Genomic DNA, 26,009 nt, shown 5'->3' with positions numbered 1-26,009 from the left:
GGACCCTTATTTTTTAAGATAAACTGAAAAATATCCTCAACAATTGAGGCAAAAGTGGTGTCTCTCCATCTTTAACATATACATTCATAATGTATTAATATTGGATATCACTGTATTCGGGAAAGTCTACGACAGAATCTTTTGCTGCAAAGAACAATCCAATATCTTTTATAATAACATCACAATATTTGTTTAAAGTTGAAAAATATGTTTTTTTTTCAAAATCAAGTTTCTCAAAAACTGTGCGTCTAGGGATAAAATTAAGGGCAGATTCGGAATCAACGCAAGAAACTCTATAATAATCATCCAACAGTAATTGTTGAACTTTGGTGATGGGTAGTGGTAATCGAATCGGAAACTTTCTTCCAGCTGATCTATTAATCGGGAACTTTTTTCCGTGTAACATTTTGTGTATTTTCTCGTTTCTTTGTAATAATAAATGGAAGCTTATGTTATTTTGTTGTTTTTCATTCTTCAATAAGCCCCTTTTCATATCCCATCAGTTTTAACTCCATAAAGTAATATTTTATACTCCTAAATTGTGAATGTTTCCTCTAAAATCCGTATCAAGGCCTCCGATCGTAAACATTCTGCCAGGGGTTGTAGTTGAGCCGTGTTCGCACGGCTTATTTTCAATATTTATATTCTACCAAAGGGAAGCTTAAAAAATCATGTTTTATACAATAATCCCATATGAAATTATTAGATTACGTTATTGAAGGTAAGTCGTTGCTTTAATTAACTGTAATAAACTTTCGAACGAATTTAGCCACTTTCTGTCAGGAAGTGTAGTGAAATATTAAAGAATCCGTACAACAAATTGAAAAAAAACCACTGCTGTTCATTACTTCCCGAGTGTCTAATAAAATCCCTTTCGAACGTCTCCGGCAAAGTACAAGGAAAACAGCCTACTTCGCCTAAATGCCGTGCGCCATCCGGTGGTTAATATAAAGCAAAATGGCGAACGGGTCAGGTTCCTCGTGAACGTCGAACCGCGTTGCCGTCCCCGGGAATAAATTTATCGCTGAACAGCTTTAAAAAGAGAGTATCGCGACACGCAGCGCGGGCGCAATCTCCTCAAAGAAGACGCCGCGCCGGCAGTTAAGAACTGACTGCAGCTCGCGGAGTACGGGCCGTCTCGTCGTACGTTTTACTTCCGTCGTATTACGTTTTTATGGGGCGCTGGTCAACGCTTCGAGCGAGCATAAAAAAAAAGAAGGCACGGGGTCGTGGAGGACGAACGCATGCTTTACGGGTGTTGCACGGGTGGACCTCGTAAATCGCGCGAGCTAGCTATAGAGAAAACAGAAAAGGCGTCCGAGGAATTACACCGTTCCGCTCCTTTTTCACGGCACTAATTCACCGTGCGTTAGTTAAAGCCCGGGGCTCACTTGTTTGCAGGCGCTCGCGCGTGTGCGCGCCCCGGAATTTATCGCGAGGCACCGTGTCGCGCCGTAAGCCGAATAAGTATATTTTTATAAGCCGCTTGGATAATCCAGCGAGATGCTCCACGAAAGGCGATGTCTGCAGTAGGGTTGAACACTTACAGGTTGATCCCGTCGTAGCCGGCTCCGATCCCCACGTGGTCGATCCCGGCGATCCTGCGAATGTGATCGATGTGCGCTGCAACAGAATTTTACGCGCTGCCTTAGTTTTACGCTTTGCCGGTCGTACTTAGGGGAGAATGGGGCAACGGTGGTCACTTAACACTTTACCTACCGGAAGCCTATATTAATAGACTTTTCAATAATTCTGCTGTTTCAAAAGAAAGCATAGAAATTTCTTTTACATTGCAATCTTAAATGAAACTATTACATGACGTTATTGAGGGTGACTTGTTAGTTCACAATGAAAATTGCTGTTGCAATTCAAGGTTCCATTAAAAAGTGTTTAGGCATGTACCATAGATTTTTCAAAATTATGCAGTTTTGCAAACCGGTCGGTAATGTGTTAAGCAATAACTATAATGAAATAAAAATATGACGTGACAGATTTATTTAACCTTAGCTTTAAATTCATTTCACAAATGTGTTTCTTTGGGTATACAAAACTATTAAAAAATTTACTAAACTCTTGTTATTTTTACAAAGTAAAATGAATGTGAACCTAGTGTTAAAGATATCATTTTATAACAGAATTATTATAAAAAAATCACACTTCAAAGTCTGTATACGAAAGACCTGGGTTCCTCCTTGCTTTCATTATATTCCCGTTAAAAAAAGCTCAAAATGACACTTGTTCTTCGTCCTCTAGAGTGGCTTTACTAGATGCTAGTTGCGGTTGAAGACGCACACCAGAAAAATGAATTTTCTGCTGTGAAACGTCGTTTTCGCGGAAAATATTCGAAGTGGAACGTCGTCGCTGTCGCATCGGGCATCCATCGAGTCGTCCGACATTCGGCGTGCATCCGACGTTTCGCGAGGAGCCGTTCCGCAAACAAGAGGATCGCGCGTCTTCCGCGCGTTAAGTGCAAACGTCAGTAACAGGCGAAAGGTAAACACGGTGTTATCGACGCTCCGCATCGGATGCATCGCTGGAATCGCATCATTCTGGGAACTCGACTCGCGGTCACGGCCGTGTCGTGTTATTATTAACCAGCTCGTAATTGTTGCTGCGCGGCGTGCGACGAGCAACGAGGAGATAGATGGATCCGCTATAATATTGTCAATGAAACGAGTCGGCGCATACGCGCGACTATTGCTCAAATTATTATTGCGATCCGCTTTAACGCGCAGCTTCCTGCTCGCTAGCATAATTTTCTCGCCGCTTCCTCTCCCCGCGTCACGAGATTTAACGCGCGGAAATGGATTGTTACTCGGCTCTGCGGTCCCCACGTGGCCCTTGGAAAATCCGGATAATGCAACGCCATACGCGTCTGCACGCGAAAGTGTATGCATATCAAATGGGACACATTTTTGCCTGATGCACGGTAATCGGTCTCGCGAACCGACGAGTTGCGACTCTGCCGGGAAAATGTCTGTTCCGCTTTCGAGATGATATAGCTTCGATATCTGATAGGGTCACCCGGTTATTTAACCCTTTGTACTCAAAGCTATTTCCAAAACGAGGACACTTCTCTCGACCTACTGCTTTTCCATTCTACACAATCTCTTTTTAGCCATTTTTTCGGCAGAAACAAGTTTAATAATATGAAGAGTTCATTGAATAATAGTGCGGCAACCTTTAGTGGCTGTGAAAATGTGATTATTTGAAAGCATTTCTAAAATACTCTGCAGAAATTGAAGCTTACTGAGCTCGACTGGAACAAAGATTCTATTTGAAGCGTAAGCACAGCTCGAACACTCAAACTATTAAATACGGCAGCGTTATTCGACCAGTTTCAAAGAGGCTTTCAGATCAATCACGTCCCCAGCACTCACCGTTCCCGAGTCACGCGTGGATCAACATTTTCTTAAAATCGTGACCCATATACGGAGCATGGTGACACGTTAATACCCGTTTTAGCCTCTCCGTGTAGTTCCAATCATCCCGAAACGCCTCGTACCACCACGTAGTTGCGCAACAATAAACCAATCCATACAATTAACCAGTCACGTTTGCATCGTGCTATTCGCGTCCGAAAAGGAGGTCATTCTTTAGGAGGTCTTGTCTAAATTCGGGCTCGTTATATACAGTCGAATAAAACATGGAACGGTCGACGAAGGAATAAACGAGAGAGTAAAACTTTGAATCGGACGCGACGTTACGATTTAATCAAGCCTCTCGTGATCCGCCCCCTTCCTACCGTTGCCTTATTACTTATTTCAACGACCCTCTTCGCCGTCTAAGTTCCTTTTTTTATCGTCACCGGATATCTCGAGCAACACTGCTGAAATTCAGGGCCAAAGACGAATGTCAGGGAGGAACTGGTTCGGGGGAAAGATACGCGAGAGGGACGGATTTACATCAGATCGACCGCCGAATGAAATTCGTAACTCCTGCGAGAGGTGTTCCAGCGTTTTACCGCTTTCTGTCCTGGGCCGTCTGTCGCTTTCGTTCTCGTTTTTCTCGTTTCGGCTCGCTCCCTCCGACGAGCGACGATATTTGCCTCGTGCTCGTCGCATTTGGAATTCCCAGGGCAGGCACCGAGGTTAACACGGGATCGCGCGAAACTGGTAATCCCCGGTTCGGTATTTCACTTTGCGGGGGTGCGAAAATCACCGCGCAAACAAACCCCAGGGATACGGCGGCGTTTCGCCCAGGGAATTTTCCGAATCCCGGAGTCCCGGATCGAACGTTACATCGTGAAGCGTGGCGGGTTACGTTTGGACACGCTCGCGATCCATCGGATTATTTATTTATTTCAACGCTGACGGTACTCCCTGCTCGAATAAACTGTCGAGAGCCCCGCCAATAAATCCTGCATTATTTGCAACATTAACTGGGTATCAGCAAATGAATCTATTTGTTGTCCGGCGCGCCTCCTGCGAAACGGAAAAACAGAATGACTCTTGAACGCTCGGATCCGGTCGAACGATTTTAGCTTTAACCCTTGAGTGGGCCTTCAAAGTATAGTTTAAAAATGCAATAATCCAATTACAGTAGGAGCTGAACAGTAGCTATACAGTTAGGAGCAAAACTGATCACACACACTTTAAATCAGAAGAACTTTCTATGAATGGACCAAACGACTTCCATTCCTCTGTAAGGCTAGAAGAGAATTTGTTTAGTAAATGACGTCTAATAAATATGTATAAACAATAGTAAAAATTGATTTTTACGACTTTTTTTGGCTGGGACAATAACGAAAAATTCAAATATGTGTTTGGTCAGCTTGTATAAACAATATATACGCTCCGAAATTTTCATTGAAATTGGTTTACCAGTTATAAACGATCAAAAGTGGTAAAAAAGCCGAAAATCTTGAAAAATTGCAATTTTACTATTGTTTTTTACAATTCCGACCAAATGCATTTTTTCAATACATATATTTTTAGACGTCACTTACTAAACTAATTCTTCTAGCCTTACAGAGAAATTGAAGACATTTGGTCCATTCATAAAAAAGTTATTCTCATTTAGAATGTGTGTGATCAGTTTTGCTCCTAACTGTATATTTACCATTTAAAAAGTAATCTTTCATTTCTATAAATGTGATTAGATAAAACTGAAAGTTTATGAAATGATGTTGGTTAAGAGACCGCCATTGCTCCATTCTCACCTACGTGTCTCCGTACGAATTCAGTGGTACAAGTCAATCATAGCAGCTCCAAGACAGTTCTCTCTTATCGAGCGGAAAAAGGAAGAGCGCGAGCGTAGTTTAGCTGAATGTGGAAGGCCAACAATCCCGAAGAAATCCGCGAAGAGAAGTTTGACGAGTTTCCTGGAGCCCGCGGAGTATAATTAGCGGGGGTCGCGGAGATTGCGCAATCGTTTCAACGATCAGAGCTGTTTTCCGTCCCGGTTGGTGCACGCTCGAACGAAGCTCGAACGGAAATGCGAACAGCGGGGAAAGTGTATCGCGGGAACAGAGGGAAGGTTGGACAGCGTGGAGCAAGGAGAAATGCTAAGTTTCGCGTTCACGTTGAATTTCTGAAGTTACCTGGGTTCCCGTCTCATGAATCACAAAGGGCGCGCGGATATGAAAGTGCAATTGCCCGTTGCCGCTCCCTGCGCGTTCGCATTCGATGGAGAATACCACTTTTTCTCTCTCTCTCTCTCTCTCTCTCTCTCTCTCTATTTCTCTCTACCCGCTCTATCGCTGCCTCTATTCCGCTGTGAATCTCGGCACGAGAACAGGCTGCCGCATAAATTCGCTTTCGCCTCGAATTTAATTCCGAGCCCGAAAGGAGAACTACATTCGCAGTGTCAACGCCGATACCCTAATCTAGTGATTGACCGGGATCAATGACATACTCATTAATACTGTTACGTCACCGCGTATCAATTCTCCCGGCGCGGCCACAATCACGTTATGGGATTAAACCGACATCGAAATAAATTGTCGTTCGGCGTTGGTAAAATACGTTTGTGCACGTTTCGCGGTGTATTGATGGATTATAATTAGATGGTAATCATTGTTAGTCGCGATATCATCGATGACTGTTTAGAGTGCTGCGCTTTCTGGTTATGCTGTTGAAACGTGATCTAGCATACAATCGAGTAGGTATCTTCATCGATAGACTGCGGATCTTTATGTAAAGTAGAATTTGTCCACATTGATTGAAAGAAGTTGGGTTTCCATCTTCGTAGAAGTTCTTGTTAAAATAACTCGAGGAAGTTGAAAATGTTGCTTGAAAAGAACAGTAGTAATTTTTCCTCTTTCATCCTTCTCTAATATTTATTATTTCAATTATTATCAAATCATAAGAATCTGCAGGTATAAAATGGTAACATGCATCATCCACTACCTCGATCATGAATGTGAACCTATCCGGTCGTGTATCGCGGAGCGAGATTCAGTGGCGACGGAGAATACTGGTAACGCGTTTCTAATTTTCCCGAGATTCGTCGGGGGTGGGAACGTAGAGGTTCTGGATGGAGGGCGATATATTTGCGAGGGCATCGATTTGCTTCGGCGTGAGGTATCGCCATTTTCTCGTCCCCTCGGTCCTAGGAGCCATTAGTCTCCCGCGGGTTCATTCGCTCGCGATTGCTCTTTATACGCCATTCGTAGGATCCGAACGTACCGGCGCGGCGAGAACAAGCTCGGTGTATAAGAAAATTGCCGGTTATCCGGGGATCTTCCCTGCGGTGTCACGTCCCTATGGGGAGCGTCCAGGGGACGTTCGGCCTCCAGATACCGGGCGAATGAAAGCCGCGGCTTAGCCGTAGGAAACCATATTAACGGGGAACGGTGGTGGGGGCAAAAAAGAACAATTTAGACGCGATTCCGGCGTCCCCTTCAATTAGCCTTTATCCTGGAATATGGGACGGCGATAGTGGCGCGGTCAAAGCTACAATACGTGAAACCGAGGCCGAAGGGAGCCCCGATTGGCCCAGAAAAGAGAAAGAATTAACCGAAGAACTTTATCAAGCTGAACCGGGCCGGTTCCCGCCTCTACGCGGGAACATAAGGCCAGAAGCTCCATCGGATGCTTCTTTACCAGCCACCGTAGTTTTAGCCTAATTTTATCGTGCACGATGAGAAAATGTGGCCCCGTAAACAGGGATCCCGTTTGACTTTAATCGCGCCGCTTCCGGTTTCGGGTTTTGCGTTTGCCAAAGGGATTACGCTTGTACATAGAAGGGATTTCTGCTGATTGTTTCGAGCTCGAAAAATGGATTTCGCTTTTTCTGGTAGAATTTTTGAGACGTAGTAAAGAGAAAACATCGAAGATTAAATAAAGATTACAAAAAATATTTCAAGTTAAATCAGAATTGAAAAGATACTTAAATTATTTAATGGGTTGACAAGAGTCTGAAAGGTTGATTCGAACTCGAGAAATGTATTTCTCTTCTTCTGGTAGAATTTTTGAAACGTACAAAACAGAAAACATCGAAGATTAAATAAAGATTACAAAAAATATTTCAAGTTAAATCGGAATTGAAAAGTTACTTAAATTATTTAGTGGATTGATAAGACGCTGAAAGGTCGATAAGATGGATTAGACGGAGATAATGAGCTTGTGAAACTTTTAACAACACATCCTGGGCTTCAACTCGTTAATGAATCGTCAAAATATTGGTGATATTTTAAATTCGTGTTTCCACCGAGAAAGTTCCTTCTTTGTCTTTAATTCAGACTTCTTTGCAGTTTTCGATCAAAGCGATTAATTAAGTTTGTTCTAGGGATATAATAATGAAGTTGCGAAGAACGAAATCGACCAGGGAATATAGCTCCGGCCATAATTAGAGGACGAAGTTTTACATTAATTAGAGAGTGAAAGGTTGCAACTTGAATCGAACTTATCGAGTCAGTAGATCGATGTACTATGTAAGGTTATTGCAAATGTAATACATGCTTTAAACTTTTGTAGATTAATACGCGTCCGTATTAATGATAAGTCTACGTACCGATAAGCACGTTCATAAATATTATAAATTCGTGTTTTATTGCGCAAGAGGCCAGAGGTTTCGAAACTTTGGCTCCCGGTAAACACGTGCATGAACTTTTTCCATTATTCCCCGTTATCGATTCCGCCACTCCATTTACTCGAAACTGCTGAAGCACGTCATAAAACTATCAATTTCTCGCGTGTAGTCGTTTGCGAAAATATTTCGACATGCCACGGAGACATAACTCCTCCTAAATATATTTCCATAATTACACCGATCGTATATACATATCCACTCAATTTTTCTTTTCAATTTACATCGTGGAAGATTGATTTACAAACTCTCTGAACAGCTGTACACGTGAACAACAAATAAAAGTTGCTGCAAATTAAAAAACGACGAAAGTGTATCCACCGATAAAAGACGCGGCAATAATTCATTCTGATCGATGCAAAGTTTCTGCACATTAAAAATTCCACTCGAGACTAATGAAGACATGGAGGATACATCCGATCGATCCTGGCTTGTCAATATCGGTAAAATATAACCCGGGCAAAAACATCGAGTTCAGCATTTTGCTGGACACATTGAAATTCGATGGAAAAAGAGCCGGGGAACGTCTACGATTTAATAATCCCGTATCTGGTATGAAAATTGTCTATTTTCCGTGTCCGTCATGTCGGAACTCTTCCGCGGAGGGAGTGTGTCCGGAGGAACTTCCAGGAATTACTACGTTATTTCCAGCGGAACGGTGTCCGGCCGTGACATATCGCGAAACGAGTTTCGAGAGCTCTTACCGGCCACGTCCTCCAACGTCGATTTCTCGCCGCAGCTGATAAAATGAGGGTAGAAGGATACCATAACTATACCATCGGTCTGCGCCTGAAACAGAGAAAGACTCCGATGTACAGTGACGCCTCTGCAACTGTCACAGATTTGGAAGATCGCTGCGACACGAATCTTCGCCGGAGTGGAGCTCCTCGCATCTTTCGAGAACTTGGGTGAGAAACGTTCACGGAAAATGAGATACGAACACCACTTTTGTTCACTTTTTTCTACGAAGAAGAGAGAAGCAGGTTAACCGAGACCTGGTTGGTTTTGGTAGACAGTGGGGGTGATACGAGACAGTGAGGCTGAATAAATAAAGATTGTTTGTTGAGTTTAACACTAAACCTACTGAGCATTGAAGCGATTAAAATGTTTTAGCTTACAAAAATTACAAGGCTCTACTTATTTAGATTTTGTGCAATTTTTATTACAATATGTGCTTGGATAAAGAAATTTATCCAATCAATTTCCATGTAAGCAACTTCATAATTTCAATAATTGTAAGATGAAGAATATAAAATCGGCCATTTGACCGGCAGTGGTAGATTTAGTATGAATTGTCTATGTATAACGTTAAATTTAACATGTTAGCAAATGAACGGTTGCAGGGGATGCTAGTAAGGGTCTTTGCCCACTAGACGCCTCCTCTGCCTACCTGCGCCATCGCTCCGTCCCCGTTTTGGGTTTCTTCTGTGTATTTCAATGGGACTGCGCCTACTATACCTGCGCCTGCAGGTATATGGGGCCATTGCAGGTATAGCAGGCGCAATCCCATTGAAATACACAGAAGAAACCCAAAACGGGAACGGAGCGATGGCGCAGGTAGGCAGAGGAGGCGTCTATTGGGCAAAGACCTTAACTCACCAAACGTCGCAGCGCGTGGTCAGGCACATTTCGCGAGGAATTGCAAAGAGCGTGGGCGCTGCTGTGGCTGAAGATCACTGGTGCTCTCGATGTTCTCATGGCGACCAGCATCGTGGGCACGGCGACGTGCGACAGGTCCACCATCATTCCGAGGCGATTCATCTCGAGGACGACGTTCTAGAAATGTTCGACGGTTTTGGTCAATCTCGAGAACGTATTTTACCGCTTTGGGAAGCTCGAGAGAGGATTGATGTCTAATAAAGGATCTGTGAGTTTCTTGAATAGGTGATGAGAGTGTTAGAAGTCAGTATGTACCAAGGAGCAGCGAAGGACGAGAGCAAAAGTTGTTCTACACTCCTCAAAAGAATTAGGGGATCGCTTGTGCGAACCTGAAAAATTAGTCCCACTTAACGTGATCATAACTCCGTCAAAAATTGCCGTATCGATATCGTTAAACAATGGTTTGAAAGCTTGAAACCTCTAGTTTCAGACGCTCTTTTTCAAATTGTTCCTATGTTGGTTTTTTACAAAGTTATAGTGAGATGAAGACAATATTGACGGTTAACAAAAATTTTGTGCAACTTTGGAACATTACACGGGGAGCAACAAATTTTTTTGATACATCGCGTTAATATCATTTGCAAGGGCTATATTTCCTGTGTAAACTGTGTGGTTGTAGAATTTTGTGCGATTTTTTTTATTCGAGTTATTCAACATTGAAGTAAATATGGGCTTTTTAACTTTAACTGGCTCCAGAAAGCGAAAAAAATTATCGTAGAATCTTGTGCAAAACAGTAATAGAAAGAGCGTTTCTTTCTCTTCGAGGCACTCTTTTTGTTTTTTCAATTTCATTAACATTTCGATGTACCAGCTGTTTCTGAAAATATGCTTAAAAAATGCACAATTTCCATTTTTCCTTTAGCTCGCTATATCTCGGCGAGGAATGATTGTAATACCATGATCCGAACGTCAGATTGAAGCAGAGATTCTGCCGATTCGATTGAGTATCCCGTGAATTCGCTTCAACAATCTTTTACCTATGGCAGCTGTGTTTGAAGTTAGTGCTTCGCAGAAATTAGCGCGCCACGTACAGCGGCTGCCTGACATCTCTGAATACACAGTGGAAAATTTGGACCAAACTCGATTAAAAATCAAAGAACTTTCGATAGAAATGAGGTAGAGCGATGAAATTTTTTTACAATTAAAGCTGAAACTTTGCAGAATATGGGAAAAATAGGGAGATTATGGTACGAACACTTTTTAACGTTGAGACACTTTAAAGTTATTAAAAATGTAAAATGGCGTCATTCAAAGAGTTCTGAGACTACAAAAACGATCACACTTTCTAAATAATCAAATGAGTAAAATATCAGCGAACAATCGAAACCGAGGGAATTTTCCGCTCTCCGAGAGAGCTCGAAATTGAGAGACATTTCTATGTAAAGCAGTTCGAGAAAGAAATTCATGCTGATAGTTCTCACCGATAATCCCGGATTAACAGGGCTTATAACTATTCTTCCTCGAAAGAAAGCGGCGATAAGAATGGAGGATTCTTTCGTAGACCGGCCGATACCCATTCGTTACGTCGATGCAGTTTCTTCGTGCGAAGTCAAACGGGATTCGGCCGGATCCTTTCTATCAAGGAGGAAAGCAGTGTTTCTGCTCTTTGAAGACGAGAGAGGTGCCCTCCCTTGGTTCGCAGCGATCTCACACGTGATTCGTGACACTTATTGCCGGCGTCGTTCAATCAGATTGAAAGTCACGGCAGACAGACGGTTCTGTGAGCCCGTCTGTTTGCGAGGAATTCCGAATTCCGACAGAACCCGGAGGGCTCTCTCGTGCGCGACGCTTGGCGAATTTTTAGAGAAATGCTAATGCTCTCCTCCCGGTGGATTTTTCGTTTCGCGATCAAACGGTATATTTAGGGATATAAAGGTAACGACAGATGTATCGAGTTCGAGAGAGCAGTTTCGCGGAAATCGAGCCCAGAAACCTGTATTTCGCTCGGATAAGAGATTTCCGATAGGTCCTGCCGAGAGAGAGAGAGAGAGAGAGAGAGAGCTTGCATGCCGTCGTGACGTGAAATATCGTCCTTGATGCCTGCCGTCAGGCCTCCGCGATACGGCTGCTAATATAAAATTCGATTTCACCGTTGTCACTTGTCATTTCGCTGGAACAAAACAGCCCCCGACTGCTCGGCCCACCCTCTTCTGCTGTGACGTTGCGTCATCGCGTTGTGTTCACGATGTTAAACACCGTGCGCGCCAAATTAGTCGGCTACCGAATGTAGCCAGACAAGTTTCACGAACTAATTTGTCAAAGTTGGAATTGGAAAAAATTCCTTGACTGTATTACAGTTCTTTTCCGTGGCACGGGAGGGGGAAATCTCATCAAAATTTATTAGACTTTTTATATCCGACTTTATTAGTCTGCAGTTATCTGACGTTCAGTAAAAAATCTTCCTTTACAGGGTAGTACAACATATTTGGGACACCCTGTAGTTTCTCGTTTTAGTCCAGTCAATGAATGCTCATAAGGGGGGTGTACAGGGAAATGGAAGGAACACAATTTTTAACTTTGGGACTTTGTTTGGACTAGTTGGGAGGTAAACATACCAAAAGTTCCTACTCCCAGTAGGTGAGCGGGGTGCAGGGGGCACGTAGAAGGTCCCCTTTTTCGGTATTCCGCTTATATCTTGGAAACTATGTGTCCTAGCGATAAGACCATTCTATACAAAATTAAAGCTGACAAAATGTGCCACAAAATTGATTGGATTCAGTTTTTCCCTATCTCGCATAGATTCCAAGATATCCGCGCTCAAAGTTCACTAATTGTGCTGAAAAGTTAGCTAGTCAAATAAGGCTCTTCTTTTTCACAATTATTGAACTTTGAGCGTGGATATCTCGGAAACTATGCGTAATAGCGAAAAATTGAATGCAATCAATCTTATGGAGCATTTTGTCAACTTTAATTTTGTATAGAGTGGTCTTATCGGTAGGACACATAGTTTCCAAGACATAAGCGGAAAACCGAAAGAGGGGACCTTCTACTTGCCCTCCTGCACCTCGCTCACCTCCTAGAAGTGGAGACTTTTAGTATGTTTACCTGCTCACTAGTCCAAACAAAGATCCAAAGTTATAAATTGTGTTCCTTCCATTTCCCTCTACAACTGTTCGTTGACTGGAATACTTGTCTTCGAAGCGTCGAGCAGTTGAAAAGTCGCGTCGCGGCGTATCGGTGACTAAAGGGACAGGTACTGCACGATATCAAGGGTTCGCAAGAAATTCTCGTTAAGGACATTTCTGAGAGTGACGCTTCCGGATCGTGCTCACGGAGGAACAATCGCTAATGACAGCGTCACGCGAACAATTCATTCCGCGACGACCCTGAGGTCCGCCGGAAACAGAGTTATCGTTCGCATTCCGAGAGCATTCCTTCTTCCTGGAGCGCGTTGCATCCATTAAACAGGAGATGCTTTGTTAAATCAGCACCGTCACGGACCGAATCCCCAGCTACTCCTTTCAAGATTCCAGTTTACCTCGATGCTTCTCGGTCATCGTTCTCATTTCCCGTTCTCGTTCACACGGAGAATTCGTTTTCCCGAGACATCCGAGGGGGAGGACGCAACGGGGTGTGGTTCTTTTCATCGACGACAGTCGTCGAACGATATTACGTGTCCTTGCGTTCAAAGGAGATTAGTCGGGGGACGAATTTATCGCTAACTACGCCGGCCATTATCACGAAATTAGCGAAGTTGCTGCACCTTTTGGTAAAGCAGTCCTCGTTAACGGGGTTGGGACAGTTATCCCACGAATCCCGATTTCTCCATGCTATTTTCGGGATAGCATTCCGCCGAACGGAAATGCTTCGTTAATGTAACAACGTGATAAATTTCACTGTTCGAAGTTGCGACCTGTTCGCGCTGCCTTCTTGTAATTTTTAATTCGAAGTTATTATATTTTTGAGGAAAAGACCCGTTTCTAGTACGTAAAAATCTTTATGTCGGTAAAATGAAGTCCCTCACTTTGCTGTTCATAAAATGGTGTACGGAGATGAAAATTTCCATGGAACGACAAACGGAGAAAATGAAGGAACGCACGCGTGTTCCTTAATCGCTTTGCCCGATTAAAACGAGATAAAGCGAGCCAAGGAGCGAGTGTAATTCGGCACGGATCAGTTGAAAGCCGTTTGTTGGTAATGGAAGCCGCGTGAAAGGAGCTGCAGGGCCAAAAGAATTCCGTAGCATAGCGAGACACGTGCGAGTGACGCGCGATGCGAATGCTCAGCGTTCGCCTTGAAACCGGGGCGGCGGCTGTTTCCTCAAAGCTCCGCGGCGGAGTCTCTCAACTTTTTTCCTCGTCGAGGACTTTTCTTCAATTATTCGTGCAATTTATCATGTCTGCAATAATTCCGTTGCGCCCGTCCTATTCCGCTTTTCGGAGGTCGCTTCCATCTGACTTTGCGGCGCCTCGGCACGCGAGAGACGACTCGTCTTCAAGACCGAGACGGTTCAAGCTGTTCCGCTGCTGTCAGCTTCGCGATACAGAATTTCTGGAAAACGGTCGCCAAAGGAGAGCACCGAGGCTGAAACTTTTATCATTATACAGGATCGGGACACCTAGATCCTTAAGAGCAGACGGAAACGGAAAGGGCTCGTCTTACCTGTGCTCGAGTCACCTTTGTGTACCCTTTTTCGCGGATACCCTCAGAGACAGTGGCAACCAACTTTTACTTACATGTTTTGCTTTCAGAAATATCGAGACCACTTGAAGATATCGCTTCAAATTGAAAATGTCAATTTCTCAAAAAGCATTTAATCGTTCTTTTCATTCTTCAATGCGATGGCCAAAATACTACAACAGCTGTTCTTTTAATTTTAGCGCTTTTCATTTTTAGGAAAGTTAATCCTCGAATATCATTTTGTTCTAATAGTCCAGTCAATGAATGCTCATAAGAGGGGCGTAGAGGGAAATGGAAGGAACACCATTTTTAACTTTGGGACTTTGTCTGGACTAGTTAGGAGGTAAACATATTAAAAGTCCCTACTCCTAGGAGGTGAGCGGGCTACAGGGGGGCACGTAGAAGTCACCTTTTTCGGTTTTCTGCTTATATCTCGGAAATTATGTGTCCTAGCGATAATACTATTCTATACAAAATTAAAGCTGATGAAATGGGCTAATTGATTGATTGCATTCAGTTTTTCGTTATCTCGCATAGTTTCCGAGATATCCGCGCTCAAAGTTGACTAATTGTGGAAGAGAAATTTTTGCCTCACGTTTTTTGCCTTACTTGACTAGCTTCAGCACAATTAGTGAACTTTGAGCGCGGATATCTCGGTAACTATGCGAGATAGCGAAAAACTGAATCGAATCTATCTTGTGGCACATTTTGTCAGCTTTAATTTTGTATGGTATGATCTTATCGCTAGGACGCATAGTTTCCGAGATATACGCGGAAAACCGAAGAAGGGGATCTTCCACGTGCCCTCCTGCACCCCGCTCACGTTGAAGGAGTCGGGACTTTTAGTATGTTTACCTCCTCACTAGTCCAGACAAAAACCCAAAGTTAAAAAAATTGTGTTCCTTCCATTTCTGTCTACAACTTTTCGTTGACTGTACTATAATTACAGCATTATTATTGCTATTAGACGAACGAGAACGCGTTTGACGTACAGGTGGAGTTAATGAACACGGAGGAATGTAAAAGTAAGAAAGATGTGACCAGAAAGTACAGAATATTCAGTTTCAACTGACTCTTAACCTGAAAGATGCTGAAATGTCGATGGAATAAAGTGAAGTAATAGCACAAAGAGCTCCGCGTTGCTCCTCTGAATATTACTTCGTGTAATATTACTATGCGACTATAAAGAGCAATGTACGTAGAGTTCGTTTCGACCTTTGTTCTTTCTCCTCCCAGATGTCCAAAGTCGTATTTTAACTTATTTTCAGTCACTACCATACACAATAAATAATACAAATTTATGATTCAAAAAATATAATTACTTACTCTTATTTGGAATGAAATTATAAGACACAGCAGAACGTAAAAGTTCTCTCAACTACTCTAAAATGAAGCATCCAACGCAGTTTTGTTATTCTTGATTTTTGTCTTATTTTTAGCTGTACTATCTCCTGATTTGTACCACGGATTTTAGCCCACGCTGTACATCTAAATTTCCTGAAAAATGCACACGAGTCAACGGGTTCTGCTCATCTAAATAAACAAATTGTTGCGATACGACACTCTCGGCGACAGACGGCGTCAGTAAAGAAAATGGTCGAGCATTACTCACCGAAATACATTTCCCCGAATGGACCCCGCGATTCTTTTGATCTCGCGAGAAGAGGTTGTCGCGCGAACGCGCAAAGAGGTGTTTAACGAACGAGAAGTGGCGGAGAAAAGGCAAAGGAGTTAGGCACACTACGTAGATTCCCCCTTTCACGACGCGCGGGAGATTTCTTCTTCCATAAGTCAGAGGGTGGTTACACTTTTTCCCCATTGAAGGAATCCACCCTCGTGTGTTCGGAGGTTAAGGTGGCGTAACAACGTGTAGACGGTCCTATTCTCCGACAGGATGACAAATTGGCCTCGTCCTTCCACTTTGAAACGCACTCGTTCCTTGTATCAGGGATACGGTCCTTTCATTCATTGCTGCCCGGGTTCATTAGACCGGCTTCTGCTATATTGTTCGGCCCGAGATGTTAGATTACGTTTCATGCGAATGACATTCTCCATTTGTTAACGTCGCGCGTCGCCGACTTGCACCGATTGCGATACGCTCGTTCGACTTTTCTACGTGGTCCTTGCGCGTGCGGAATCCTCGGAAACGTTCCATTTATTCAACGGTCTTATCTCCTGCCGATAGTATTCCAGTCGTATTAATTGTTCAAAGCATCTCTTAAGGTTCAATGGACGCCTAGTCCTAGACTGTTTAGCACCTTCTAACAATCGATGGTTTTATTCTTTCAATAAAAGTTCACGATTACCGTTCATAATTATCCGGAAACTAACGATTCCTCTCGAGCAAGATGGCGTAGTACATCCTTTTGATATTATTGTTTAAATAATTAATTGAATTCCTCTTCGAAAGCAGACACAAGAGGGGTCTGGCTTCAAAATCACCGAGAGACCGTTTGGGAATGCTCGATGTCTGCGCGGGCCAATACACCGAGCAGCTCGGTCCCGCACAAATCACACACGAACTCTAATACACGATCTAACTACTTTGACGACTCGGAGCGTTGCCGAGATGGAGTCAACAAGCTGGTCTCATCTGCCGGGCAGAAGTCCAGACGAAAGTTCGCGGCGCAGCAGCGGCTGGTGTCCTTTGTTCGGAAGTTGCCGGACGGGGCAGATGGTCTGGCGATATATAAAACAAAGCGGCTTTTGTCTTTTTACGCCGACCGAGAAAGGGGGGCAAGGACTCGTCAGGACTTTTGATCGAGCCCGGGAGTAGTCGTCAGCCGCCACTTGTCCATCCGGCCGAATCCTGTTCCTCGCAGACGACGACGGCGAAAACTTCTCCGCGCCTCTGTTCAAGAGCCATGCTGCCGGCGTTATCGGGCAAGAGTTCACCCCCCGCGAAACTGTCGATCCTCGGCCCGCCTATTTAGCCGGCGAACTTTCGGAAACAAGCTGGCAGCTGGCCTCAAAAGGCCGGCCCGGCCATTCCGCGGACCGTTTCTGCGGAACTTATCGGTCAGATGCGGCCGGGTGTCGAGAACTTGGTATTAGTCGGCGTTCCGCGACGAAACGAGTCCTCGTCGACCGGTCGGCCAACTCTTCGATGCTCTTCGGCCATGGAAAATCGATGCAACATATCAGAATCGAGCACACGGCCCACCCGCGCGAATCATTTGACCCTGTCCAACGACGAAGCGATGAATTTTTTCGAAACCTTCGCATCGAGGTCATTTTCAAATCACTGTACAGTCGGGGACAAAAATAAGTGAAGTGGACACTCAGTACGTGTGCAGTGGCGTGCTCACCTCATTTTTATCTTTAACCCTCTGACTGCAATCTTCTCCAGCTTAACATATACTCTAGAATCGAGAGAAATAGGATAAAATAAAAAATTTTAAATTTTATCAACATAAATAATCAGGTTTATCACAGCGGTCGATGAGGTTATAAGACAACTTTTTCTATTATTTTTTAATCAGGTCTTCAGTACTCAAGTTTTTACCCCTAGCCCATACGGGTTTTTAGTAGTGAAACGTAACGATACATTCTTCGATGTACCTAGAATGCATTTTTGAGAAGCAAAGAAAATTCGGCTTTTCCAGAGGACCCAGCGGGGTGACGAAATTTAATCGAGTTACTGACGCTTCGCCGGAAGCTTCAGCACTTTCGGCCTCGGTGCTCCCTCGATGGAAAAGTTTCCAATGGACGTCGTTCGGCTATAATGAGGGATGATTCGGAAGACAGTATGAAAGAGGGAGTAATGGGTTTCCACTGTGACGACTGGTTTTTCGAAAGTTTCGAGGTTTCGAGTTGTTTAGCTGTACGTCACACGATAAAATGATATATTTGGCTTCAACAAACAAGAACTACTAATGTGTATTACGCACAAAGAATTTCGATTCTTCACACAACAATCTATATAAATAAAAATGTAAATGTCCGTTTGTTTGTAATCGAACATCTCCGTAACGGGTAAACGTAGAAAGCTGGGGTTCGAGCCATTAGACGAAGCGTTTCTTCGGGATGGTTTTAGGATAATCCGCATTCGAAAAAGTTAATTCGTTCAAGAGTTTTGACGACTTTTTCCACCGGCTACAACGCTAACTGCTTACTTCAAGTTATGTGAATGTGGCGCGTTTGCGAAAACATTGATGTAGAATAATCGATATGGTTTCGTGTTGATTCGCGTTAGAGAATCTTCTCAGTATAATATCTATATAAATAGAAAAAATATCTATATAAATAGAAAGATTGACCTATTTGGAATGATTTGTTCTGTAAGATTCTCACTGCATTGAAATTCAGCTGAGTAGATTGATCTGCGTTTGAATTGAAATATTTGGTTAGTATTTTTAAATTATTAAGTCTTTCTTTGTTTTTTAGTTCGTGTTTTTTCCTTATTTAATGTTTAGCAATTTTAGATGTTATCGATATAACTTTCTTTCTACTTTAGTACATAAAAAGAATGACTCGCCGAAAAGTAAACTTCGGTCGTCGTACTCGCGGAACGGAAGCAGTGCGACGATTAAGATCAAAACAAATTGAGGAAGAACGGGCATCACAAAGAATAGTTCAAATACGTGCCGGACTTGAGGATGCATGGTTGCGAGCACGGCGATCGGGCTCTGCAGCTTCAGATCTGCATCAAACTCAACAGAATGAACGCGACAGGCTGAGAGTGGCTGAAAGACGACAACGAGAAACAGCAGATCAGCGTCAAACACGACTCCGTGATCAGCAATCACGCGATTAAAATGTCACATCTGTGACAGGTAAAAACATGCTTTTACAAAATACTGAGCCACAGCAATCGGGAAGTCACGGAAATCTTTGAAAAGTCGCGACAGTGCGTTCGAGGCCATGAATGGTTTAAGAACGTTGAGTTAATTAAGGAGGTTAATTACTTCGTTTCGTTCAACGTCTGCTGCGTAGGGATAAAATATATGGCTTTCATAAATACATAATTTGAGAGCCGATCGAATCCTCTTAGAACTCTTAATTTGGAATGGGATGCAGAAAAGAAAACAAAAGCGGAAATAAGCTCGCTATAAAGGAGCATCGCTTGTAAGTTCTTACATTTTTAGCAGATAGCCGTGTACACAGGATCAATATTTTCCTCTTTCACTCCGTGCCATGGAATTCTACTACTACCGGCGTGTATGTACTTCCGGTACGTCAGTACGTACATATAATGCGGCGAAACCACTCGATGTAACTTCCAACTAGCTTTTCCTTCCGTTAGTCTGGATTAACGTCTGTTTAGTATGCAAATGCCTCGAGTGCAGCGTCGTGGCGGAATACCATTCGCGTTTCTCGATAGCTGCGTACTCTTTAACAACGTTAAGTCCGATTAGAAACTGTAAATCGCCTCCTTGATTGCGAATTTCAGCAACCCGCCCGGTTTGATTGCGCCTGATAACCAAACTGCGGATTTTATGCGCCCGAGGCACTCGCGTTCATGTTTCGCTGTAGGTACCTACTAATAACCAGGAATATTTAACGCGAGCTTCAGCTCGCTTTCGAGAAAACGGTTAACTAGACGAGAAGTGGTAATTTCTATTTGATTTCAATTTATAGGAATATTCCCCTATAATTAATATTTACTCGAACTCTGGCGATACCTAGACCGCAGACTTTAAATCAACCTGCTAAAATTCTTAAAGGCGGAACCAACATTCCTAACTGGTTCCCGTCTGTTCCAGAAGATGTGAATCATTTTTATTTTGCAAAATCCGCGATCTGTTTGGTATTTATATATATGTATTGCTGTCCGTTGTTCTCCCAAGGCTGTTATATGTATTTGGTGCGCGAAATATCGCAGAGGGAGGAGAAGTTTGCAAAGTGGAACTATATTGAATGCTATTAGAGCCGGTACTTAACAATTTACCGCCTTCCAGAAGACGAAAGAAACTTTTCACCGAACCCGGTTCCCGTAAAATGACCTCCGAAAGCTGGAACTTCTAATTTAATATCCGGAGAACGAGGAAATTTTCATTCGATAACACAGTTCCCAACGAAATTTACGTTTCGGGGTAAACAATTTCGCCGGATGTGTCGTCCGCGTTGAAACGCGGATCGATTCCGTGATATTTACGGAGGTAGGGAAGGAGCCCCCCCTTCAGCTAGGGGTGGCGAGGGATGGCAATGGTTAATAAAGGACGGGTGTTTCAAAGTTTAGCGGTGTTGATGAGATGGTCTATAGATTCTCGGAATGAACATCAGGTCCAAGAGGGTATGGTAATGCAGTTTTAAAGGATTTTCACGTGGCGGGCTAATACTCACTTAGCGCCGGAAACTTTATGAAATTATGGCAAAGAGGGGAAGCGAAGGGGTGGCGGGATGCTTAAGAACTGAGCTAAGTCGTCGCCGAGACATCCCGGCCGTTCATTTCCGGCTGGTAATCCGGGGAACTGTGTCGTCGCAATTAATGTTTCGACAGTGAAACGATTCCCATCAAGAAACCGTCCCGTCACTCTTTCCGCGTGTACGCGATTCTAGTTTTTTTTCCACTCTTCCGCGGTTTCTTTCCTTTTTCATACGACGGACGTTATTATCCTATTGTTCCTCGGAGTCCAGGACATAATAAATCATGCTTCTGTTCCCGCTCTCGCTTTTGTCCCGTTTATTACAGCTCGGCCCCGTTTCTGGCGAGCCTCTAGCGGGCAATTAATCATGGAAATAAATAATCGATCAGCTTCTAACTCTCGCCCTCGACTCGATTGCGTTTCCACCGAGGCTTGCGCTTAATTTGTAAGCACCTCCGCTGGGAAAGTGGTAACTCGTCGAGCGCAGAGAGGCTCTAGAAGATGACCGGGAAAGCCAGATGTTCAAGTGGCTTCTTCTTTTGTCCTCGTGGCAATTAAAAGATTTATGTACACCGATATTTTAACGACTCACTCGTCACGCGAATCAGCCATAAGCCTTTCGTCGATGCTATCGATCCTTTATATAATTCCTCCGTTTTCTCAATTTTTGTTATTCTACTCCTTCATGCTTTACGATTTTTATTCGTTATTGCCACTTATTTGCTAATTAGGATTGAAGAAGTTTAACGAAATATACTGACACAAATTTTCTCATACCAATAACTATTATTTATTTAATTGTACAATATAATTAACTATTTTTAATTGAAATATGTCAATTTTATATAGTAATCCTTTATTTTTTCAACGTCTCTACTAATGTATCTACATTTCTGCTCCTCTTTTAAACTGTTTTCTGTGCTAACTATCAATCTGTGGATATACTATCCTACCGTTGTCTTCGTAATTTCTCTGCCAATTATCTTACTCCTTCAAAGAGCTACGAGTTCGTTCACCGAGCTAGTCGCCAATTAATGGGCTAACTGGTACAATTACTATAAATGCTCTGTATAAACTCTTCAAAAATTGTTAAATTCTCCATCTTCCTTTCGCAATGGTTTCAAGCCTTTCTCCGTAGTGCACTTCACCAAAACAAAGTCGAAATCGCTAATTTCTCAGTATTACTAATTGAAGAGCTTTCGAGGGATTGCGAAACCAATCAATTGCATTCCTCTACAAATACTCTCCCTCTCTCCCTTTCTCTGTCTTTCTCTCTCTCTCTCTCTCTCTCTCTCTCTCTCTCTCTCTCTCTCTCTGCTACTCCCTTTCTCCGAGACTCTGGCAACGACAATAGATGTGTTGGCGAAACGAACACCAAATTTCCAATGGTATAGCAGTTCATTACTCGGAAAGCTTTCAAGGAATCGTCGAGTAAGACAATTATCTTTCGTCGACAAATACTATTATTCTTTTCCCGATTCCGGTGATCGAGAGTCGACCGGGCAATTAGCCGTGGGGATCGATCCAGGGCGAAAGGCTTGGATTCGATTCATCAGACATTTTTCGCGCGGCTCGCTCGGAGAGAGTACCGATGGCAAGGGGCACGTACTTCCCGTGGAAAAATATAGCCGAGAAGAAACACGATGCTTCTTCGGGGAGAGAAAAAAGCAGAGAGCGAGAGAAAGATGAGAAGGTTCTCTGAACGGAGAGGGAAGGCCACGAAAGCTTCGATCGTGCCACGAGAGAGCGCACGAGGCATTTCCGGCAACCGGTCCCGGTCTAATTGCTCTTCCCGAGTTATGTTTTCTTGAATTTGCCGCTACTTCCGGGCATCCTCATTGTTTGGAGACCGACGTCTCGCCAGAACTGCAGTCAGCCGCGGATACACTAAATGTCCTATTCGCGGAAATTCATGCCTGTGTTGTCGGTGAGCCGAACGCTAGGACTTCCCCTACGACCAAGCCACTCGAGTAGCCTCCTAAGCGATACCCTGTTAGCTACGAGCTGCCAAATGCGCTCCCCTTGCTACCGAACTCTGTGCAACCACTCTACTATTGCCCAATACCACTTACATTTTTCTTTTTTATTGAACAGTTGTAACCTGCAATAAGAGGTTATTCTGCAGTCTATATTGCAGTCATGATATTACAATGAAAGCCTTATGCTAATGTATGATTAATGTAACAAGTATATATTAATTGAAGGCACTTAATTTGTGGTGGGCGTGATAGTGGCGTCATATACATAATTCACAATTTTTCAGGAAGAAACATAAGATCTTACATACAGCGTTTGTAGGTCTGTGGAGTAGAACGTTGCATGACATGGGGAAAAAAACCCGTAATCTCAGGTTATTTATAAATTTCAATCTGTGAGTGTCATGTATAGGACATTGCCAAAGGACATGATCTATATCCTGTGTCTCATGTCCACATGAACAGCCAGGGTTATTTACCACTTTGATTTTAGCTAGAGAGAAGTTAAGACTATAACGGTCGGATCTAATTCTGTTAATGGTTACAATGGTTTCTCGAGATAGATCTTTCCCCGAATACCAGGGTTTTCTTCTTTCGTCGTGAAAATGGTAAAAATAATTTTTTCCTTTGTATCGACCTTCATTGACTATATATACATTAGTGTTATTGAAAGCACGTGATTTGAAGATCACACTTAAATCAGTATACGGCGTTTTGAAAGAGTTGTCTGAATCAGCACTGTTCCTGGCAATGTTGGCTAATTCATCAGCTTTTTCATTACCACGAATACCCAGATGGGACGGTATCCAGTAAAAGAGAATTTCATTGGAATCAGGATACTTTGTGCGGTGTTCATAAATTTTGTTCCTGATATTCTTGGATTCCAGAATAGAATTTTAAGGTCTTTGTGACGCAGACAAGCCATTGAAGTGCAGGTATTTCCGTTGTTAGTAGAAACAGCTGTCGGACGATTGGGATTGGTCGGAATCCATTGAAGGATCACCAGCAGATTGCAGTAGAAGTTTTTTTTTATTCTGGAATACTTCGCCTTAAGTGATCGATCCTCTAGTTGGAGTCTCACTACGTCAATCATTTTAATCAAGCCTATTATATCGTTTGTGAATTCTTGTGCAATATTCAACAAGTTGTGTTGTCTTATAGATTTGACTAAGAATCGTTTGAATTGATTGTAGTCTAAGACTAGAGATGAAAAAGACCGTCCAATTAATTCTTTTGCTGTTAGTAATGCTTCTTCTAGGTTCGATAACTTTTCTTCCGGAGAAGTTACGTTGAGATTAGTAGCGGCTATAGTCTTTGGCTTTTTAGCCTCGAGTTTTAAAAAATCTGCTTCAATTAATTTTTCCCACTAATTTTACTCCACTAAGGAGACACTAGATAGAAATGCACATATCCTCCCACCGGAGATTTTGGAGATAAACATTATGTTGCTGATGGTGATTAGCTTCTCCAGAGCGTCTAAATAAGCATCGTTAGAGAGACCACCAATGGTGTCAAGTACGATGGCCTGGTTTTTCCTAGGAAGTGAACTGTTTGCCGCTGCATTCGCATACGTCTTATTAACTGAGGCTTGAGGAGAACTTTGGCTTTCGATGGATAGGTGACCCCTGTTGTCAGAGTCCATTATTTGAGTTGTTTAGACACTTGCGGACTATAGATCACACATTAGATAACGTATAAGGTATTCATTTTATACGCTGTACGTAGAATTGACAAGTTATTCGAGTTCTACATGTGCGGAGCGTAAATAAACACGTCTGCTCTCGACGGCTGCCAGCCTCGAACTCCACCACTTAAATTTACTTTTATTCCAGCGGACTTCGTTCTTTCGGTGAACACCGCCGAGAATAAGGGCTGTAACCTTCGCAAGTCGGATGCTGCTGGCAATTTTATGGCACCCTAGATTCATCGAAAGCTTGATTTACTAATATTTTTACATATCTTTCCAGCTGCCTTTCTTGACATCAGTATCGATCTTATTGGATCTAATTGAGATAGCTAATGATGTCGATTTTTTATTATGTTTCACCTTGAAATAGTTTGTGCTTCTTTCTAGATCAAGGAATCCTTCCTTTTATGACCGTACACTATTTCGTGATCATACTGTAGTCGATCAAAACTCGGCGCGCGTTTAAGCGGTCACGAACGACCGGTTAGAGGTCCGTCTCGCCGTAGGGCAACGCGAATCGGCGGGAAAAGCTCGTCGATGCCGGTCACGATCGGAAGAAACTGATGGAAATTTCGGCGCTAAACGAATTTCTATTTACCTCACGTATAATAACGATTTAACCTAGAAAGCAAACTCCTCCTTGGCCGACCGATTCATACAACAAAAGGAAGCTGTTTCTATCTAGCAGCTATCGGGGCCCCCGTTGTTCTCTTATCCGTGGGAGACTGTTGCAACGTCACGGGATCGAATATGCGATTATGTGAACATGTGCACGGTGAGAATAATTCACCATTTTTTCAATTTCATTTACAAAGATTTCATAATACAAAATCTCACCTTTCTTAATAAAAATTTTAGTTTGTCCATTATAGTGATAACAGAATTCAACCACGCGTTGCAATGGACAAACCGATACCAAATATTTTCGAGGTCAAAATTTACTCTCGTCGTGTTTTTTCTTATTTTTATAATCTTTAGAAATATTAGGTGTAGAAATAAGTTCTTTCCGTCGAATTTTAATCGTTTGCTATGACCATTTTTTGCAAGATAATCTTTTGCTACAAAAACATTGTCGCAATCCAACAAACCTCACATTATAACCTCCTTATTATCGTTAACAATGTCACCGACGAAGAAGCATATTCGGCATTGCCTCTTCGCTTTTAATCTTCGAAAATCAGTGAGTGAGGCCACTCGAATGGTATGTGAGGCATATGGTGAAGGGGCTGTTACTGATAGAACTTGTCGAAATTGGTATCAGCGGTTTAAATCGGGTGACCATTATCTGGACAACGCAGACGTAAATTGATATTGCTGCACGACAATGCTCGCCCGCATACGGCTGCGGGGACGAAAGAGGTGATTTTTTCACTAGGTTGGGAACTTCTTCCACATGCGGCATACTCTCCTGACATGGCACCTACAGATTACCACCTCTTCCGCTCGCTACAGCATCACCTAGCTGATACAGAGTTCAAAATCCCTGAAGATGGCCAAAAACACCTGGACGAATACATTGCCTCAAAGCCACCGAGTTTTTATCGTGAGGAAATTCGGAATTTACCCAAAAAGTGGCGAAAGGTCATAAATAGAAAATAATGGCGAATATTTCGACGATTAATTTTATATATTTCTTTCTAAATAAAACATTTATTTGACTAAAAAATCGGAAAGAGCTTATTTCTACACTTAAGCTTTAACTGAAAGAAAGTTTCGTCACCCTATCTG

The 26,009-nt window shown here is 42.9% G+C and overlaps 1 protein-coding gene across 2 annotated transcripts in view; it reads right to left on the bottom strand.

The window, feature by feature from the left end:
- Positions 1-26,009, bottom strand: part of LOC143213635 (dipeptidase 1) — a 146,505-nt gene that overhangs the window by 24,477 nt on the left and 96,019 nt on the right. For both annotated transcript variants that reach the window (XM_076433695.1, XM_076433691.1), the window contains 3 exons: positions 9,631-9,807; positions 8,736-8,820; positions 1,548-1,623 (listed from right to left, as the gene is read on the bottom strand). In XM_076433695.1, coding sequence (XP_076289810.1) covers positions 1,548-1,623; positions 8,736-8,820; positions 9,631-9,807 — 338 coding nt within the window. The remainder of the gene's footprint in view (positions 1-1,547; positions 1,624-8,735; positions 8,821-9,630; positions 9,808-26,009) is intronic.

This window comes from Lasioglossum baleicum, chromosome 1 (assembly GCF_051020765.1).
Source record: "Lasioglossum baleicum chromosome 1, iyLasBale1, whole genome shotgun sequence".
NCBI lineage: Eukaryota > Metazoa > Arthropoda > Insecta > Hymenoptera > Halictidae > Lasioglossum > Lasioglossum baleicum.
Note: the sequence above shows the minus strand (reverse complement) of the source record. Positions and strands in the feature narration are given on the sequence as shown.